The following is a 21,672-nucleotide window of genomic DNA, read 5'->3' on the forward strand; positions in this document are numbered from 1 at the left end:
AATGCCTTAACCCCACTTTAGTCAGGTTTCCATTCCTCTCTTTCACTGAACTGTCTGTTGAGGGCTGCCAAGACCTCCATTTTGCTGAATTCAGTATCCTAGTCATAATCCCCATCCCTCCTCACCAGCAAACATCATTTGAAATAGTGACCATGATATACTTGTTTTCCAGCTGGACTTTCAAGGGAACATCCTGCTCCCCTTCTTCCTCAATGACCACTCTTCCTAAGTCTCCCTTGCTTGTTCCTTTTGTTGGGTAGTCTTTCTCCAGCTGTCCTTCAAGTCTTTGTCAAATACTTCTTTCTCATCAAAGTCCCTATCGGCCACCTGTTAACGTGCACTCTGATGTAATTAGGATGTTTCTTGTCTTTTGTCCCTACCTGGTCTATGTTAGAATTTAAAGAGAGCAAGGATTATTGTGTTTGGTTAGGTGGTCAGACTAGTGAGTAGACATGATGCTCAGTAACAGGTGCTGAAAGAGCAAAGTAATGGGAGGTATTAAAGTTCTTGTGACAAGGAACCTGTGCATACTTGACATTTAAAATGTAGTACTTGGAATATTTAAGAGTACTTATACAAACAGAATCATATTCAGCCTTGTAATTCTAATTTGAAAATATATAAATTGAGTAAATAATTTACATGAGGCATCTTAAGTAAAACTAATTATAGACTGTTTGGGCACACCATATTTATACTTTATTAGATTTTCGTAGAATCAGTAATGTACTTGAGAAAATTTGTTGAAGACTTCAAAGGCAAATATATTAAATTTATAAAAGCAATGTAAAATAGTTAAGAAGGTTTAAGATTGTTGAGGAGACCAAATATCCACATATATTACCTTGATTATTAATTATTTGAATTTGCTAGACTTAGAAATAATAAAATCCACAAGTTGAATGTGAAGTTCAATTAATAATCAGGCTTTATCTTAATTTTAGTAGGTTATTAGTTTTTAAAAGGAAAAACTCTAAATGGTCTTCTTTGGGTGTGTATATGATACACACATGCCACACACACACCCCAACAACTGAAGTTACTGAAGCATTTCACTAGTGACCTCCAGTGTCTGAAGAGAGAAACAACACTTGTAAAGACAACATTTAAATGCTTAGTAACCACCCAATAAAATGGACAAAGGCAAAATTTTCATCAATGAGTATAGAGTACTTTATTTTCAATATAGAAAAAAATCTCATGTGTGTTTCAAATATTCATAAGTCCTGGGATGGGAGACTTAGACATATAAGTAGGAAAGGAAAAAAAATCAAAGGAAAAATAGACTAGATAGAATCTTCTATAGACATTAAGGGAGTAAGGTTTTCTAGCAGAACCAAGGGGAGAAAGTATAAAAATAATAGATGGTGCTGAAAATGAGAGTATTTTTCCTTAGCAAAGGGGATATATGAAGATTCAGAATAATTTAAAGAGGGAGATTGAGAGAAATAAAATCAGTTATGGTCAGATATATGTCCTTTCAATAGAGTTAAAAACAACAATGTCCTCTGGTGTTTTGCTGTTTAGTAAATATTTGGATACCTACTCTATGTCTGACACTATAGAACACAGTTGCCTCAAGATCATTAAGTTATGTTGATAGCCATCAAGTGTAGTTAAATCATTACCTCATTGACCTCACTCTCTAAGGAAAGTACTATTCCCTCTCAATTCCAGTATTAAATGTGAAACCAAAAACATTAAGGGAATTGACCAAAATCAACAGATAATTGAAGATGGAACTTGGACTAAGACCCAATGTCACTTCATCTCCTTAATGACTGTTAGAAAACACAGCCTCTGTCATAGTGTGCTTCCTATTTTTTGATCGATTTCAAATTCCCTTGGTCCTTCATTTACAATGCAGATTCAGAAATACAAAATAAGAAATGATAGCAAGAAGAGACATTTAAAATAAATATATTAATACCCTTCCCAGATCCCTCAGAAGTAGCAACATAACTTCAAAATCCATCCCCCTATCCTCTATATGCATGGCACAGCGTCAGGTGCTAGAAACACAAAGGTTAAGAATAAAAGTCTGCTCTCTTAGAAGTCACAATTTAAAAGAAAAATTTAAAAAGAACAACACTAACACACCTGCCCTGAACATATTGAGGTTAAGAAGAGACAAATTGGAGGAGTTAAACTGAAGTTAAACATTCTAGATGAAGGAGTTACCTGAGAGTGAGCTACCTGATCAAGGGCAACACCATAGCCCAACAGAACACCTTTACACAACTTGTTCACCTTAATTGAATCATTAGACTAAATGTGGTTTTGTAAAGTCTGACTCATGGTTTTAATGCATTTGCAGCTATTTTATTCATTGTAAAATTATAACTTGTCTGTAAATGGGAGAGTTTAGTGCCAAAAATTAATTCCAAAATTGTTCTTGTTGCTTATTTGTGTAAAAAGTAAACTGAGTTGAAAGGGAAAAAAATCACACTGAATACTCATTTAATTACTGCACAAAGTATAGCCCCAGGGAAATGGACACTCTTAGTATGTTTTCCTTCTCAAATATAGGAGAAAGCATAAACTTTAGGGGTTCATGATCTCTTGGTTGAAAAAACACAAGAATTAAGTCAGATTTCTATTCTGACAAAACTAAACAAAACTTACATGATCTAGTAGCTCAAAATAACTTCCAAACCTTCAAAGATTCACAGGTTGCATTGCATACTTAGATGAAGAGACTAGAAATTCGTGTCCCTTGTGATTACTGAGCCATTTAATTTAGAGTGGAATCTATGGTCTTACTTGATTGCTTTCCTTTGTCTTCTAATAAAGAAAACTCTACCCACTATATGTATAAGGTCCTGAAAAGAAAGCATGACGCTTTAATATCCATTTTCACCACTTATATTTAATCAGAAACTTCGCCCTACTTCTTCATAATCCTTCTCCAGGACTGCCAAGTCCTCCCTGGCCTCTGAGAACTCCCCATCTTCCATGCCTTCTCTAAGATACCAATGTAGAAATGCCCTCTTGGCATACATGAGGTCAAACTTGTGGTTCAGGCGGGCCCAGGCATCCACAATTGCTGTGGTATTGCTCAGCATGCAGACTGCCCGCTGGACCTTGGCCAGCTCCTCTCCTGGCAATACTGTGGGCCCTTGCCTATTGATGCCCACCTTGAAACCAGTTGGACACCAGTCTACAAACTGAACAGAGCTCTTTGACTTCATGGCTGCAATCGCTGCATTCACATCTTTAGGAACCACATCTCCTCTGTACAGCAGGCAGCAGGCCATGTACTTCCCGAGTCGAGGATTGCACTTAACCATCTGGTTAGAGGATTCAAAACAGGCAGCAGTGATGTCTGCCACCGAGAACTCCTCATAGTAGGCCTTCTCCGCAGAGATGATGGGTGCAAAGGTTGTCATAGGGAAATGTATCCTCGGATAAGGTACTAGGTTGGTCTGGAATTCAAGAAGATTCACATTTAAGAATCCTTCAAACCTGAGAGAAGCAGTAATGGAAGATATCACCTGACCTAACAGCCTATTAATGTTGCCATAAGACGGACGTTCAACACCAAGTTTATGATGGCATATGTCATAGATGGCCTCATTGTCCACCATGAAGGCACAGTCTGAGTGTTCTATGGTGGAATGGGTGGTGAGGATGGAGTTGTAAGGTTCGACTACAGCAGTGGCAATTCTGGGAGCTGGATAGACGGAGAACTCCAATTTAGTCTTTCTGTTATATTCTACTGAGAGCTGTTCCATTAGAAGAGATGTAAATCCTGATCCAGTGCCTCCTCCAAAGCTTCGGAAAATCAAGAATCCTTGAAGCCCGTTGCACTGTTCTGTCTGGGGAAAGCAAATGAGATATGAGAACTCAACCATACATCCAGAAGCAGAGGTCATGGTGGGACACAATTCCAAAAATAAACAAAGCCCTCAGAAGTGATGACTGCCATTACTGACTCTCCAACAAACTTATCCCCTTGAATCATATTGGTGACCTCTGGAGTGGGGGAAGTGCTTTAGTTTTACTGTAAGCAAAGTATAAATTTTCAGTGGTCTTTCCCTGCCCTCAATGCATTTATCTGTAGGTGATCTAAGGTAAGTTCATTATCAGTCACAAAGAAAAAAGGAAAAAATACTAGCAAAATATTGAAGCAAAATACCTCCAAGCAGTAGATCAAGTGCATATCACCCTCACATCCAATCTCATTACCCAGTGACTATGCCTAACACCAGAACATTTACTGTGCAAAAGGGTCTCTGGATGCAGGATACTTAGACATAGCTCTCAGTAAACAGAGTAGGGTTTCACTCCTGATAACTTACAGGTAGTGGTTACTGATGGAAAATGACCGGTTTAGGAGTGCTCTGTAAGTCTCTGATAAGAAGACAAACTGTACCTTAGCAGTAGGATGGGGTTATTCTTAAAAAATGGAGGAAACCAAGAGCCCTCCCTGGTGGTGCAACAGGTTAAAGCACAGCACTATGAAGCTATCACAGCCACTGCAGCACGAGTTCGATCCCCAGCCCTGGAGGTGACCCACATGGCGCAGCAGACCTCTCCTGACCTGCCCACTGCTCCCCTCAGAGTGTACTTTGTCAATCTTTCTGTTCCACTGCCCACTGTCTCTCTCTCTTGTGAATTCTCTCACCATCCCTGCACCTCTGGCCCATACCCCAGTTTTGTATGCATAAATAAATAAATCTTTAAAAAAAAGGGAAGGAAACAAAGCCATATGCAAGAACATGGATAAACCTTGAGGGCATTATGCTAAGTGAGATAATTCAGAAAGACAAAAACTCCTTAACCTTACTTATTTGTAGAATCAATAAAGGGGACAGCTTAGAAACAGAACAGAATACTATTGATAGTTGCCAAAACCTCAGGGGAGGGAGGGAGAGGGAAATGGGGAGATGCTGGTCAAAGGATTAAAAGTTCAAGTTATAGGATAAAAAACTTCTAGGGATCTAATGATTATTACAGTTAATACTATCTCATAAACATAAAATTTTCTAAAGAGCAGCTCTTAAGTGTTCTTACCACCAAAAAAAAAAAAAACCAAGGTCATTATGTGAGATGAAAGGTGTGCTAACTAACATTATAGAGGTAAACATTTCATAATGCATATGTGTGTTAAATCATCAAGTTGCATGCCTTAAGCTTATATTATGTTATATGCTGATTAATATTGCAATAAAGCTGAGGGAAAGAGTATTTTTTAATTTCCTCAGATAAATATTTAAGGAGTAGATAGGAGTCACACAGGAACATGTCTTTCACCCTTCCTACAGCACCAAGTGTAACTGGAGCCAACATCAGGCCCAGTCTTCCAACAAGTAGTGATATCTACTTTAGTTCCATGGGTGTTTAAGAAGTTGTATTCATATTTGTAAATGTATATTGTGTGTAAACTAGTACATTCAGATTGTAGTTCTAATAAATTCAGATAGTTTTTCAAAAAGAAAAAGAAAGGAAGAAGGCAGTTGGTGACAGTGGTACGCAGTGCTAGTGACTCTCAAGAGGTGTCTGCAGGAACAATGGAGAAGGGAACCACTTACCAGTTTCCGGATTCTCTCTAATACAAGGTCAATGATCTCTGAGCCCACAGAGTAATGACCTCGGGCATAGTTGTTAGCAGCGTCTTCCTTTCCACTCACAAGCTGCTCAGGGTGGAAAAGTTCTCGATATTTGCCTGTTCGAATCCCCTCTGCAGAAGGAAAGCAAGTCAGTGCATCTCCCTCACTCAGTGGCTACCGCTGTATATCTTCACACAGCCATGTACCCTGACCCCAATTCTTTTCACTAATACTGTAGTAAAGTACTAAATTTTAACTATCTTCCTAAGTCTAGGAAAAGGTATAATTTTTACATGAAGACTGAAATCAGACTTTGTTAATTTCATATGACTACTCATATAAATCAAATAAATTAGAACCTGACTTAAAACATGAGAAACTTATTTTCTAACAGTTTGGGAGACCAGAAGCCCAAAATAAGGCTGTTGGCAGGATGGGATTCTGGTGGGGTTTTTGAGGGAGACATTGCTCTGGGCCCCTTGCCTAGCTTCTTGCGACTATTGACAATTTTTGGAGTTGCTTGGCTTATAGCAGCATCACCGCAATCTCTGATTCCATAATTCATTGTCTCTTGTCCCTGTCTGTGAGGACATAGGTCATTGGATTTAGAACTACCCTAGCCCAATGAGACCCATTCTTACCTAAATACATTCACAAAGACCTTATTTCCAAGCAAATACATATTCTGGGGTTCCAGGTGAGCATAGACTTTTTAGGAGACACTATTCAACATGGTACATACCCTCTGACACATGGGAATTTTTTCTATCCTCAAATAGCAGCTGGGAAAACATAACTTACCAATATAAATTACTATTCGTATGCTTTTAAAAAGACCTTAATAAAGGTTAGGAAAACTCAAATGCAGTATTCTGTGTAGACAATTGCATCTCTTGCTGAGGTTCACTGACTTTTAAAATCCTGAGAAGCATGAAAACATCAAAACACAACCTGTCTCACAACCCCATCTTAGAATTACTCAAAGAGAACAATTCCGGAAGAGTTACACAGCCATGTTTGTTGTAAGTGGGCCTGGAAAACGTTGCCATGGTGACAGTGGGCACTCCATCCCATAGTAGTTAATAGCATGCAGTCAAGAATCAGTTTTCTCATTCATAAGTTGCCTTCCTCACTTAACTCTACAGCAGTGACTTAGCCTCTCTGAGTCTCATTTGTCTCATCTTGCAAATAAGGACTACAGTAAGACTGATCCCAATGAATTATGAGTATCATGTCTTAGGACATGATGCATGATCCATATGACAACAAATTAAAAAAAAATCTGGGCTCAGGACATATATTTATGCAAAGCTGCCTTAGTGGCCTTGAGACAAGTGGGCATATAATTCTGGGAAGACCATTTACTTCTCACCTGACATTGACTTCAGTCTAAAGGGGTTATTTATGGAAGCTCTTTCTTCATAGCAAAGAACAATTAGGATCTTGAGATCAGGTTTGCCATTACCAGCAAGAAGTCTTTCAGTAAAATCCCCTTTCTATTTCCTGATGACAGCACTGACAATCACAAGTACACCCATGCTGTCCAGTGTAACTGCCTAGCACTCTCCCACTTCAGAGACTCCAGTCTCTGGTCCAGTATCTTGAACCAGCATCCTTGTGTCTTTCAATGGGTTTTACCTTCTTTTCCTCATCTTACCCTATTGGCTCCACTTCACTTGAGGCTTCATCATGCACAAATGCACCCCCAATCTTAAATTTGCAAAATCTTACTCTGCCCACATTTCCTTACTTCCCCCAATGAGAGCTATGAGCCTCCAAACTATTTTCCCAGCTTCATCTCCACTGTTCTTCTACATACACCTAGGTTTTAGCTTCTGGCTCCAGTGAAACTTGTGTGTCCTGCCAACCCTAAGGGAATTTGAAAGTTCTGGCCCTTTGTGGGAAGCTACATGATGGTTCCATTAGTCATCCCTTCCTTTGTGATACCTCTGAACCTTGCAGAAATTTCTATTATAAGTTTGAATTACATGAAATTGACATTTTTAAGTTTAAAAATGGTCATCCATTGGTAATTTTATGTGGTTCGATATAATATGTTTATTAGTTTATATGTTTATTATTTATAACTCTTCACATTTTCTTCTCCACTATGTTTTTCTGCTTCCCTGTTAAAAGAGAATGAATGGCTCTTCTAAGACAGCAAATCACGTGACTCAAACCCAGTTCTGTCCTCAATAATTCAACTATGTCAAGTAAATTTCATAACCTCCCCGAAACTCAGTTTCCTCATCTATAAACTGAGAATGACAATCATCATGTTTCCTGACAGAAATGTTGAAAGGACTAAAGCAAAATATCTATGTGGTTCCTCAAGTAATAAACAACTTTGAACTGAGTATTCCCAAAATGCATCTGTTGAAGCCCCAGTTACCAATAGAATGTTACTTGGAGGTGGGAGCTTTGGAAGGCAATTAGTTCAAGAGGGTGGTGCTCTTGTGAATGGGATTTGTCCCCTACAAAGATGATCTTGCTACCACATGAGGAAGTGGTAGTAGGAAGGTGGTAGTCAGCAGCCAGGCTGCTATGTTGCCACCCTGATTTTGGACTTCCAGCCTCCAGAAATGTAAGAAATAAATTTTTATTGTTTAAGCCACCAGCTTATGGTATTTTGCTAAACTTCCCAAACTAAGATAGTAGAAGGGCAGGAATCAGCATTTATTTATTGAATCTCTCAGCCTTCCCTTTTCTCCACCCCTCCTTCCTCCGCTGCATTTTCATTTGTCTCTGTACACAGAGTGGCTAATGGTCAGTGGCATGGGCTTGCTGCCAGCCCAGAGTTCATCCTCACCCTGCCCCCACCTTGTGTGCAACCTGAGTGACCTCCATCACCCAGTACAGTAGATGAAAGACAAGCAGGAACTTTGCTCCCTGATCCCCTTCAAATCCATATTGAACAGACTCATCTTTCTTCACTTTGACACTCTTTTCTACTTTTCAAAATTAACTCTAAACTATTCCTTTCTTCTTGTTCTTACAAACCATCCCCATTATCCCTTGTCCTGAATAATCACGTCCTCATTGTCCTTGAAAGAAGAAAGAGGGAGAAGGATAAGCACAAATCACAGTCTTTCCTGCCCACCTAAGTATACTTCCTCCCCTTTTCTCCTTTGCTTCTGCCTAAAAGTATTCTCAATGGAATTCTTGAAAAATACAATCAAAAATGCATTTTCTCCATTCTAAAACCACTAACACTGACTTGGTCAGGATCACTACCCACTTTCACGTTATGAATATCACATTTGGTGATAACTCTGTGAGCCCCACTTTTCACTAAACAACTATGTTTCCATTTTTTCAACTGGAACCAATCTGCTGACACTTTAAGTTTGTCATGCCCACAACTGAACTTACTTTATTACCATAAAAATAGGCCCTACCCTGGAATTCCTATTTCATTGTAGATCCATCTCATTATTGAGTCAGTAAAATCTGAATGGCACCTCCTACTATCTCTAGAACATTCATTGCACTTATATCAGGTTAGAAAACAATGCAGTTATCTCTCGGCTTCCATGCTAGTCTCACCTGTTCTTAAAGTCATCAGTACCTCCATAGTTTTAATTCTGTCTCAACATCTAGCAGAGAAATACTGAATTTGTATATTCAATATTGAGACATGCTGGCCTTGATAATTCTCAACATCCCCCTTTTAATAAAACCTTTTTTTCATGTTGATGTCACTCTACTTTCTCCATTAGTTTGTTACTTGGTCCCAACTTCTTTCTGATAAAGAAGTAAATTTCAAGGTAGTCTGTATAGACTGGATTTTCCAAAAATGGACACCATATTTCCCTCCCACATGTGCTTTTCGAATCTACCTATTTCTGTCTCCAAAAGGTGGAATCTATGTCTCATCCCTGAGTAGGCAATTTCCTCAACTCCCTAAAAACAGCTGAACTAATATTATGTGATTTCCAAAGGTAGGTTATAAAAATGCCATAGGCTTGTGCCTTGGTATCTGGGATTCTTGCTCTTGGAACACAGCTGCCATGCTGTGAGACAATCCAACCAGTGCACAGAGAGCCTCCTGTCACCCACAGTCCAGGCCAGGTTCCCAGCCAACAAGTAAGCTAAGCAAGTAAGCTTTCCACTTTCAAAGTGGAGCCCCCCAGCCTCTGTTGAGGCTTTCTAGCTGATACCATGTGACACAGAGGGAACTCTCCCACATTGTAGATTCATGAACAAAATAATAATCATTTTTTTTCAGTTCCTAACTTTTGATAATAGCGTATTACACATCAATATAATTGATATCTAGTTATTAAACCAAAATCCATCCTGTTCTCGAATCTTTTTGTTAAGTCACTATCACCCCTTCTCTCTACAGCATTTCTCTAGCTCTATTTCAAGTATTTTTATATAAGATACTATAAAATCTATCATTCATAGTCATAAAATGATTTTGATTTCCCACACAATGAGTAGATTTGTTTCCTTGTTTCTATGGAGTCATTTTTGAATATTCTATTCTTAAGCAGGTAGGTAATGCAAATTTTTGAGATTCTTTGTCAGAAGGTGCAAAGTCCATTGAATTTGGTGTGTATGAAAAATAAGGTTTTAATTTATTTCACCACACAGAAAAAGGAGGCCAGCTCATCTTCATTCTGGATATACCTGTCATGTTGATCACCTGAAATGGTCATTGAGTGCCCATCTAAATTTGGAAAAGGCCCACATGAGGCTGTTTAGATTAATTATATAAATAATTTGCTCATCCCACCCACTGATACTATATTTGATATTGGTTTCAAGTACACTGGAGTATAAACTTTATGTTACCTATAACAGTTGGCTCTAGGTCCATGAAGAGTGCTCTGGGGACCTGCTTCCCAGCTCTTGTCTCACAGAAGAATGTATCAAAAGTTGCTTTCACATGATCCATTTTCACATTTCCCAGCAGATCCGCTCTGTGGTCAAGAATGATTCCATCTGGCTGGATTCCATGTTCCAGGCAATAGAGTTCCCAACAAGCATCCCCAATTTGGACTCCAGCTTGGCCAATGTGAATGGAAAGACACTCCCTCTGAAATAAGCCACAGTATGTCATTGCTGAGGAGGCTTCTTAGACATGAGCTCAGAAACCAAGCCAACAAAAGATAATGATATAAGGATAATTAAAATTGTCTCATAGAAACCAAAAACCAGTGTAGAGTTAAGCTTCAGGAATAAGTGAGCCAAGGACTCCAATTCCATTAGAAAGTTCCTTTTAGCTATGTATATTAAACACTTCTTGTGTCCTGGGCTAAGAACTATGTTGTGATATCTATATATACATGTGTTTTTATACAATCATCATTTATATGTGACTATATATAGTCATATATACATATATAAAATTTGTTGACTCACTCAGAAAAAAACTAGCTTGTTGTTGGAAAGGAATAAAAACCAAAATCAATGTAAAACATTAGAATAAATTAAAATCCATTTCAAATAAGTTAAAGAAGTAGCCTTATATCTTGAAATTTTACACTCATTATTCATATAGGTTGTAATTAAGGAAGGCCATACTAACCTTAAAAGTAATGGGAAAATATCCAAGAAAACATGCAACAGATTTTCACAACTCCTAAAATTTTGAATATGTATCTATTTAAAAATAATTGAGTCATCCACAAGATACATATGAATTACACAATTACTTAGACATAGTAGTATTCACAGCACTGTTATTTACAGGAAAGAAAAAAATCAAGAACTAAACTACCCATTGTTGTACATTCAATGCAACCATTCAATATTTACCCAAAAAAAGTATGGCATGGGAGATGTTTATGATAAAAAGGAAAGTAAAAAAGTATGTAAGCTGTATAATTGTATTAAAGTATGTTATCAAATGTATTTTAAAATAAACATAAAAATCTTTTCTAAATGCATCAAAATATTAACTCTAGCTTGATCTTGATAGTGATTTTTTTCTTTTAAACTTTATTGTTTTTGTCATCCTCATCAGCCTCCACTCTTGTACCTCACTTTAAATCACCATTTCTTTTTTTTAAGGCAAATAACTTTTATTTTTTAATTTACACAGACACAGATAACTAGATGTCTAAATAAGGAGTAGGCATAAAATCCTAAAAATCTAAAGAAACAACAATTGCTGATTGTAATATTGTATAGTGAAGGAACAGGTCTGTGCAGGGTATCGTACAAGAATGGCCTGGGTCCTCCCTGGTAGCGCAACAGGTTAATGCACAAAACAGAGAAGCTAAAGCCACTTCCGCATGAGTTCGATCCCCGCCTACCCAGGAGGTGACCCACATGGTGCGACAGACCTCTCCTGGCCCGCCCGCTGCTCCCCTCAGCAGTGTACTTCATCAGTCTGCCTGTTCTGCTTCCCACTGTCTCTGGTGAATCCTCTCACTGCTCCTGCACCTCTGGCCTGTACCCCAGTTCTGTATGCATAAATAAATAAATAAATCTTTAAAAAAAAAAAAGAAGAATGCCCTGTTTCCTGTACCACCAGACCCCTTCAAATTGTTGGTCTGATAAGCTGTGAGGCAGCCCTGACCTCCCCATGGCTGCACTTTCCCAAATGCAATGTTATCAATCATTGGCCTGGAGTCCACACAGACAACTCCTGGGACAAACAGAGTGAGACAGACAGAGAAGAGAAAGAGAGAGGAATTGGTCACACCCCTGCAATCTGACTTGGACTCTGTTCCTGCTCAGAGTGCATCAGAAACCCTTGCACTTTGGCTCCTGGATTAAGAAGACATCAGACTTCTTTGCTTTCTGAGTAGCCAAGTTCACTGCTTGAATACAACTTCTTTTTCTTCTCCATGCAGGAATCAGTCCCTCATGTCAGAGACTAAGAAATAAATTTAAAAAGTACTTCACTTCACAGCAGCAAATATTCTAACCTCTACTGATACATAAAAACAACAAAACACATTCCATCATAAACAGTTTCATTCCTCTCCCCTCCTATGGGGTTTAAAATGATCTCAATACATTAGCTACTAAAATCAGATCAAAACTTGATTCATAGATTTAGTGGAAGAAGTAAAAGACGGGGAGAAGGTAATTCCTAATTTCCACATCATTAAAAGCACTTACTGTAAATTTCTGTCATAACATCCATCCTGGGCTATCTACCAATCAGTCCAGGATAGATATAGACAATATTTGTTCACAATATTCCCAGTGAAAATAATAACTAACAAACAAAAACAATTGCTACTTTTCATGTCCTGTTACCCAAGTGGTTCAGGAGTGAAACTGTGTGAACTCCACATGAATACTTGGTTGGAAAATGGCCAATTTGGTTCTTTCTGTTTTGAGAAACAGCTGAGTTTATAACAGAACTGTGTTGTAGGATATAGAAAGCCATCCCCACTGTATTCTTCTCATAGCCTTCCCCTCCTTTCCAAACTATCTATTCAAATATTAGTCACACTGTGAAATACAAGATTGAAAGATGCTTCCAACATTGATGAATCGCAGCACATTAATAAATAATGCAACAAAACTTATTTGAATTACTACAAAGGCACAATTTTCGACTTAGCTTTTTTATTTTGAAATAAATATGAATTGTGAATTGACATGAAGTTTTGAGAAATAATACAAAAAGATTTCATGTACCCCTGACCTATTTACCCCATTGGAACTATCTTGCAAGACTATATAGTACAGTATGGATATTTCTGTTACATACAGAAGATATATATCTGATACCATAAGAATCCCTCATGCAGAAAGGTAAAAAATTTTAAGTTAAGCCATTTAAACAATTTAAAGTGTTGGTGAGAAAACCCATTGGAATGAGAAGAACAAAGATAGAAGTTCAAAAGGTTGCTTCTATTTCAGAACTAAAGATTCTAAGACATTAAAAGTCACTGTGACTGGTACATAGGAGATTAAAAGGACAGTGATTTGAAAAGTTGGCATTCAAGCAGAATGATTATAATGGTACTCATCCTCTACCCCAATGAATTGAACTGAAGAGAGGACATGGACAATATTAGTGTACTTTACCATGTCAGCATTTAGAAACTTAGCAATATTAATTAACCTGACTTGAAGTCCCCAGAAACTCTAAAGGCATAATTAAAAGTGAAGCAATTGGCCCTCCCTGGTGGCGCAGCGGGTTAAAGCACAGCACTGAGAATCTAAAGCCACTTCTGCATGAGTTCGATTCCCGCCTGCCCCGGAGGTGGCCACATGGTGTGGCAGACCTCTCCTGACCCGCCCGCTGCTCCCCTCAGCAGTGTACTTCGTCAATCTGCCTGTTCTGTTCCCCACTCTGCCTCTGGTGAAGCCTCTCACCGCCCCTGAGCCTCTGGTCTGTACCCCAGTTCTGTATGCACAAATAAATAAATCTTTAAAAAAAAAAAAAAGTGAAGCAATTGACTCCCACAAAAAAACCAACAGAAAGAGCCTAAAGCGACAGTGAAAACTAAAACGAGGATAGGTTCTCATCACAACATTCAATTAAAGACAGTAACTAACTGTAAAACTACTAAGCTTTTCCTAAAACCAGCAAACTACAGATGAATACATGTTTCTCAAATCTGCTTCAAGCATGAAAATTCAAAGAAACACATGTATCATATTAAGAATTGATGAACTCTTTAGTGGAGGGAAAAAGGCCTAATATGATAAATAAAATTTTCTATACCAACAAAGCAATACTGTCAACAAGGCACAAAGTACCTGAGCCACTCACCATGCTGATCTGGGTGCCCTCTCCGCCCTGAGGTAATGACTGAGAGCAAAGCCCAGGTTGGCCTTATCACCTGAAGAAAAAGACTCCACCTGTAGGCTGGGAGCTTGACTCACTTAAAGGAGCACAGCCCCTTTCCTCCTTACTCATGTGTTTATACTATCACAGTTTTCCTATAATCTACATGTGCTCGGTATGTAACTCTCACCACGTAGCACATGCTGATTTGGGAAGGTTATTTATCCCAAACTTTTAGAACATATCACGCCTAGATTAAGGAAACTACAGTTATATTTCTCCATTTCCCAAAGTTGTATGATGAAGTGATACAAGCCAAGTTTCTTGAGCAATCAACATTATACTGATTACTGAATATTATACTTATCATGCTAAAAGCATTTCATTAATTCAAAAGAAGATCAAGTGAAAAAATGAAAAGGACAGAAAAGATAACACAAACATGGAGACAAGCATAAAGCACAAAACAAGATAATGCATCTTAACCCAACACTTCGATCGTGCCTTAAATTTAATACTAAATTCCTCCCTGACTTCTCCAAGATTTGGTCAAATAATTCTTTACTCTCTTCTTTATTATTGCTTTAAGGTGTTTTTTAAACATGTAATTCAAAAGTTTTGTTTGGTGGTAAAGGATGTACAAGTAATTTATCACATTACTGGAGATGGGATTCCATTTGTTTATTTTAAAACATGTTTTGGATGGATCTATTTTTTTAAAAAAAAAAAAGGTGAGAATCTGTCTTTCAATGAAAAATATGTAATATAGTGAACATTTATTGTGATTACCAATGTGTTTGGGTCTATTCTTACCAATTCACCTTATGTTTTCAATTGACTTGTTTTCAATATTTTTATCTTACTTTCTTCCTGTTCAATAGATTAAATTTTCTTTGTACCACAGTTGTTTCGTTAGTGGTTTGGAAGTTGTAAAACATTTTTCAGTACTGACTTTTACTCTTGAATCTGTTAAGTGTATTTTTAATCATATATGTAATTACATATGCAATATGTATTTATATTTTAATAACTAAGATTCGAATTTTACCTACTTTAGAATCTTAGGAATATACTCACCCTTTTACATATACACGCACACACACATATACACACTTGTTCAATCTTCCTCCTTTGATCCCTACACTCACACTCATTTCTTACAGTATTGGTGATATCTTGCAATTTTGTATTATATAATTATTAAATATAATTTTGTGCACTGGCCACCAAAATTATTTAGGGCTAAATTTTTTATACCAAATTATAGGAGAAATATAAGTCATCATTCTTTTCACAATAGTCATCACTACAAACCACTTATTTTTCTTTTCTTTTCTTGCTGGACTCCTTGTGTTGCTGCACTACACATGCAGGTAGTTCTTTAACTATGTGAGTTTGAATATGGAATTACTTGAATATGGAATTTTAGGTTCCAAATCACATTTTCTCAAAACTTTAAAAATTTTTTATCATTTTTTATGTTCAGTGGAAAAACTATTGCACTATTCTGATTCTTTGTTTCTTGTGAATAGACAATGACCTCTTAGTAAGATAGTCAAAGCTAGAAGAAATTAATCCCAGCCCATTGCTAATTAATAGTGCTTTTCCTCATCATATATTTTTCTTCTCAAGCTTTATTCTCCTTTGTATGGCAGCTTACGAAAGGTATTTAGCTTCAATACCTACAGCATTCTTCCAATTCTGATTTTTCTGCAAAATCTAAATCTAAGTGTCCGATGAGAGAACTGAAGTATACATGTTGCAGAATGCTAAGTGGATTGTTGGAAGTGGCATAAGAACATGTAGCTGGCAAGAGGTTCACTGTGCATTTCCTGGATTTTTCCTCTAAAATCAGTTACTAACAGTATAGAAGTGTATAATCTTACGAGTTGAAAAAAGAACAGTACAATATGTATCACTTGATATAAAGTTTTGCTAAACTAGCTAGACTTTTTATATACTGTAACAGAACATATTTTAGAATTATTGATTTATTAATATTAATATACTGTGCCTTTAATTCAAAATAATCTTTATGCCAAAATAGCTTATATAAATGACACATTCTATCTCCTTTACTGTGTACATCATTTTATTTATTTTTTTTAAAAAGATTTATTTATTTATTCATATAGAACTGGGGTACAGGCCAGAGATGCGGAGGGTGAGAGGAGTCACCAGAGACAGAGTGGGAAGCAGAACAGGCAGATCAAGAAAGTACACTGCTGAGGGGAGCAGTGGGCGGGTCAGGAGAGGTCTGCACGCCATGTGGACTCCTCCAGGGCAGGCAAGAATCGAACTCATTGCGGAAGTGGCTTAAGCTTCTCAGTGCAGTGCTTTAACCCGCTGCGCCACCAGGGAGGGCCTCTTATTTTTTAGGATATGTTTTCAGAAATAAAAACAGTGCTAGAAATGTAAATTGGTGCATTTGCTCTGAAAAACAATAGAGGTTCTCAAAAAAATTAAAAATAGAATTATCATATGATCCAGCATTCCCATTCTGGGTATCTACCTGAAGAAAATGGAAACACTAACCCAAAAATGTATCTGCACTGGCATGTTCATTGGAGCATTGTTTACAATAGTCAAGACATGAAGCAACATAAAAGTCCTTAATGGATGAATGAAGAGAATGTAGTATTTCTATACAAAGTAGTATTATTCAACAGCAAAAAAGAAATCTTGCCATTTCCAGCAACATGGATAGATCTTGAAGGCATTATGCTAAGTAAAATAAGTCAGAGAAAGACAAATACCATATTATCTTACTTATGTGAGGTGTCTAAAAATAAGAAAACAAAAAATTAAACAAAAAAAAATCAGGCTCATAGATACAGAGAGCAAATTGGTGGTTGCAGAGGCAGGAGTAGGAAGTAGGGGAAAACGTATAAAAGGGGTAAAAAAGTACAAGCTCCCAGCTATAAAATAGTCATACGATGTAACATATACCAAAATGCCTAGGTAATAACTTTATTGCATATTTGCAACTGCTAAACAAATCAACCTTAAAAGTTTTTATGACAAATTATAACTACTTAGGTGAAGGATCTTAATTAAATTTATTATGGTACTTCTTTCAATATATACAAAAGTCGGGTGTGAAACGATTATAGTATGTATATCAATATTACTTCAATAAACAGTAAAATGCTTTGTTTGCCTCGGCTTGTGATGACGACCCTAGTAAATAGTAAAACACGTGCTGAGACTTGGGGATTTTGAATGGCGACAATTAAATGCAATAAAATGCACTCCTCCTCCGAAAGTTGGCTTCATCACCCTGCCAGGCCACCTTCTGATTTATGTAATGAGGGCGGGACTTCACGTTTTCGAGCAGCCCCGTACTGTCTCCTGATTGGCTGTAAGCCACGGCCGCCATTTTCAAACCCCCGGAAGATGGCGGCGGCGTCGCTCTCCTGACAGCAACATCTCGGGGCAGAGTGGTGGGCGCGGTGCCCATTCCAACCAGCCGCCGGGCACTGGCCACCGCCCACCCCCCCTTCCGCGCCATGGAACCCGAGCTGGCGGCCCAGAAGCAACATCGTCCGCGGAGGCGAAGCCGTCGAGCCTCCGGACTCAGCTCGGATGGCGCCGCTGGGCCTGCAGACACCCGGGGGCTTGAGCCTGCTGACACCCGGGAACCCGGGCCTGCTGACACCCCGGGGCCGGAACCCGACGGCAGGTGAGGCAGGGGGTCAGCAGAGACTGGGGACCCGGCATCAGGCCCGAGGCGGGCTGTGCGATTGTGGGGTAGCGAGGAGATCACCCTCCTCCTCCCCTCTCTGGCAGGGGCGGGCTGGAGTCTCTTCTACTCCACCTCCTCCTCTTCCGACCCTTCCTGGGGGCGGACTGGCCACTCCCCCTCCTCCGGCGTCTCTTCGGGGTGAGGGCAAGCTACTCACCCTCTCCTCTGTCTCCTCCAGCTTTTCGGACCATTCTTGGGGGTGCAAGGCCTCGGGCAGCCCAAAGGGGTGTTTATGTCCAGCAGGTTTCTGGCTGGAAAGTGGGCAGTTCCTAAATGAGAACCTGAGGCTAAAATTGTCAGCGCCTCGGCATCTGCGGAGTACCGGGAGCGAATCCGTCCTTGGAGCCCGGACTTCTTCCAAAGCTACGAAACATTTATCCTAAAAATGATTGTTAAAATATTTTAACACAAGTCTTGAGAATGGCCAAGTTTGCGAACGGAGCACAGCTCAACACGCCAGATGATTCCCTTGTAAAGAAACCAGAAAGGGTGGTCGGTGACATTTTTAGCTAGTGATACATTTCACATTCTGCTTCACATATCAGGGGGGAAAAAGGTGGGGGGTTGCGGGGGGTACAGATGAAGACCGGAGAATTTACGTCTGGAAGAGGAGCAGAGAAAAACTCCTCACCTTGCTCCCCTGTTATCATAATGGAGATGGTAGGTGGGCTCTGATGCTCAGTTGTTGGACCTCATGTCTCTAAAGCATTGTCCTCATTTGTGAAATGGAAATTATAATAGTACTCACTTCCTATAAATTGTGAATTCAGTGAGATGATGCAAGTAAGGTGTACACATAGTGCCTGTACACAGAGCTCTCAATAAATTTATTGGGTTTTATTTATAAGAATAATTACACATCTGCTCCATCTCTTCAAAAGACCCTTTGGTTGATATAACACTATTGCTTAACTCCAGTTACTTCCATAATTCACATTCTAGTCATGGATGGATGTGCCAATCCCTTTTCTGAAAGATAGGAAAAGACCTTTCTTTAACAAATAGGCACTTACAAACTCATTGTAAATTACACTGCAGAAAGCTAGACTTTTTCATTAGATGGGTGATTTTTATTAATCAAAGTATAGGGATTTAATCCTTGTCTAAATAAACATTTGTGAATTCTTTGTACCGATTATAGCCTTTATTTAAGAGGCAGTGAAAGAGCAGAAAGAAGTCATTTCTGAGACTGAGAAATAAAAGAACCTGGCAAAACTGGTTAAGGGTAAAGGAAATTAAAATATCAAAAAACATCAAATAGAGGCAGTATTAAATTCACTCTTCCATTCACTCAGTAATACTGTTGAGTACTGGCCTGGTGCTGGACATCATTGTAGATACTAGGATACTGGTGAACAAAACAGATGAAAAACTTAGGTTGTCATGCTGTGAAGAGAATTAAAGCATGGTAAGAGGGACAGAGGGAGGTAGAGAGTTGTGTTATTTTTTTTAACAATCACAAGGGGAAACCTCTGATGATAATGATGACACCTGAGCAGAGATATGAAGGATTTAAGAGACTAAGTAAGTCACATAAATACTCTGAGGGGCAGCAAGTGCAAAGGTTTTGAAGGAGAATCCCATTGGGAGTGTTTAACTGAGATAACTGGATTGAATGAATGAATCAGGGTTGTCGGAAGATGAAGTTAAAGAGATGAGGGGAGAGATTGTGTATTATCTGGTAGACCATCAAAAGGACTCTGAATTGAAACTTTTGAGATGGGAAGCAAAAAGGAAATGTAATCTGTATTTTCAAGTATTCTGGCTTATGTAGCAAAGATAAAAGCAGGAAGACCAATTAGGTTATTGAAGAGTTCACATGAGAATAGTAAAAGTAGTGCTGACAGAATTTGCAGATGGATTAAATGTGGAATTAAGAGAAAAAGGAATGAAGGATGACACCAAAGTTTTTGTTCTGAGTGCTGCAGTGGATTTCTGTTCTCAGAAAGGAAGTTCACTTTGGAATATGTTATGAGTGTCCTGTTAACAACTTCCTCACAATTCTTTTTTGATTTTTTTCTTTCTTTTTTTTAATCTTTTATTGAAGTATAACACAGAGATGAAAAAGAAACACATGTAAGTGTTTAACTCGCTGAACACTTAAGTATAAAGTGAGCCCACTTGTGTAACCAGATATGAATGTGGGAGTTGTAACAAATAGACTTAAAATCAGGTACTAGGAAGTCATATAGATAGTATAAAGAAGAGTTCGGACCAACCCCTAAGTAAGGTATTCCCACTGTTTTCTTTTTTTAATTGAGATAACCTTGGTTTATATTGTTATTTGTGAATTAAAGGTCAGGGTAATTTGCAAATGGAGCAGCTAGTGAGATAAGAAAAAAAAAAATGAAAACATACAAGAGGCCAAATGAAATGAAGCATTTCAAGAAAAAGGACATAGTGTCATGTTATAAAAGAAGGATTGACAGTTGCTAAGAATTAAAAAATCTGGTAATGAGAAAATACTGATCTTAAGTTTCTACAGAATAGTTAGGATAGTGTATTTACAATGTTTGCAGTGGGTTGGGAAGAAACGAGTTGTGATTTATTCAAGAAATATGTCAGACACTAAGAATATGGAAATAGAAAATCTGGTCTTTGAACTAAAAAGCTTATGACCATATAGGTACGAGAGACAAATTTGTAATAGTGACTAATGAAAATTACTATAGAGGTATACAAAGAATGTCATAGAAACAGATAAAATGCACATTTATCTTAATTGCAGGAAATGCTTCCTATTGTAGTCCCCAAGTTTTAGAAGACCACTTTAGAGAGTAGTGGAAAAGGGTGATTTCATGTGGGAAGAAAGATGTTAAAAGGGCCAGGAGCAAATGAGCATGGTGAGTTTAGGTATCATAACTAGCACTGGCTAGATACAAGTTGTGTCTGGAGGAGAATGAGATGGAATTAAGAATAGTTAAGGGTGAATGATTATGCTGAAGAGGTAATAGCTGCTACATAATGAGCTGAGCAGGGAAATTTACAGCTCTAAATGTCTGTCTTAGAAAAAGATTGCAAATAAATAACTTTTCTATCTTGAGATCCTTAACAGAAGGCAAACTAAACTTAAAGCAAGTAGGACAGAAATATGAAGGTTAAAGCAGAAATAAATGGTTGTTTTTTCATGGTAAATCCAGAAGTGTTTACCTTATAAACTAGTATCTTGATTTTTTGTGGTTTGTTTTCCTTCTTAAATGAAAGGAATTATTTATATTGTCCCATACTTTTATGGGTTGTGTTTCTGCCATTTATAATTCCAATTCAACTCTTAATTTACTATGGACAGTGACACAAATCATAATCTCTGAAAATATAATTTGAGTTCACAATGAATGAACAGGGTGATTCCCTTTTTGATCATCACTTTTACCATTGCAATTACTGCTATGTTCAAAGTAAAACTAGTATAGTATAAAAACAATTTACATTGTCAGTAACTTTTACACTAAATAATTAAAATAATTGAAAGGAAGTGTCTTAGAGGTCAAGGAATAATGATAATGGTGTTAATAGGAAACAGTACAACATGCTAGTTCGTTCGTGTATTTATTTTATACTTGTGTATTTATTTTTTTTAATTAATTTATTTATTTGTGCATACAGAACTGGGGTACAGGCCAGAGGCTCAGGGGTGGTGAGAGGCTTCACCAGAGACAGAGTGGGGA

At 38.0% G+C, this 21,672-nt stretch overlaps 2 protein-coding genes across 2 annotated transcripts in view; one reads left to right on the forward strand and one right to left on the reverse strand.

Annotated features, from left to right (window-relative positions):
* Positions 1–2,873: 2,873 nt before the first annotated feature.
* Positions 2,874–17,770, reverse strand: TUBAL3 (tubulin, alpha-like 3). Its single transcript, XM_004691091.2, has 4 exons — positions 17,585–17,770; positions 10,353–10,596; positions 5,535–5,683; positions 2,874–3,818 (listed from the first exon to the last, which is right to left on the reverse strand). The coding sequence occupies exons 1-4, from the start codon at positions 17,768–17,770 to the stop codon at positions 2,874–2,876; spliced, it is 1,524 nt and encodes a 507-aa protein (XP_004691148.2).
* Positions 17,700–21,672, forward strand: part of NET1 (neuroepithelial cell transforming 1) — a 24,588-nt gene continuing 20,615 nt past the window's right edge. Inside the window, exon 1 of the mRNA XM_004691218.2 lies at positions 17,700–17,941. Coding sequence (XP_004691275.1) covers positions 17,769–17,941 — 173 coding nt within the window. The 5' untranslated portion in view covers positions 17,700–17,768. The remainder of the gene's footprint in view (positions 17,942–21,672) is intronic.

Source organism: Condylura cristata, unplaced genomic scaffold (assembly GCF_000260355.1).
Source record: "Condylura cristata isolate star-nosed mole 26May11 unplaced genomic scaffold, ConCri1.0 scaffold00030, whole genome shotgun sequence".
In the NCBI taxonomy this organism is placed as follows: Eukaryota; Metazoa; Chordata; class Mammalia; order Eulipotyphla; family Talpidae; genus Condylura; species Condylura cristata.

Bases quoted from the DNA above. Each gene is read 5' to 3' on its own strand.
- TUBAL3 (XM_004691091.2), bottom strand. From the start codon at position 17,770: ATGGCGCGGAAGGGGGGGTGGGCGGTGGCCAGTGCCCGGCGGCTGGTT. The intron at 10,597-17,584 runs GTGAAGTCCCGC...GGCTTATTTCAG, and splicing joins GTACGGGGCTGCTCGAAAAC to AGGGAGTGTCTTTCCATTCA. The intron at 3,819-5,534 runs GTAAGTGGTTCC...TGCTTTCCCCAG, and splicing joins TAGAGAGAATCCGGAAACTG to ACAGAACAGTGCAACGGGCT.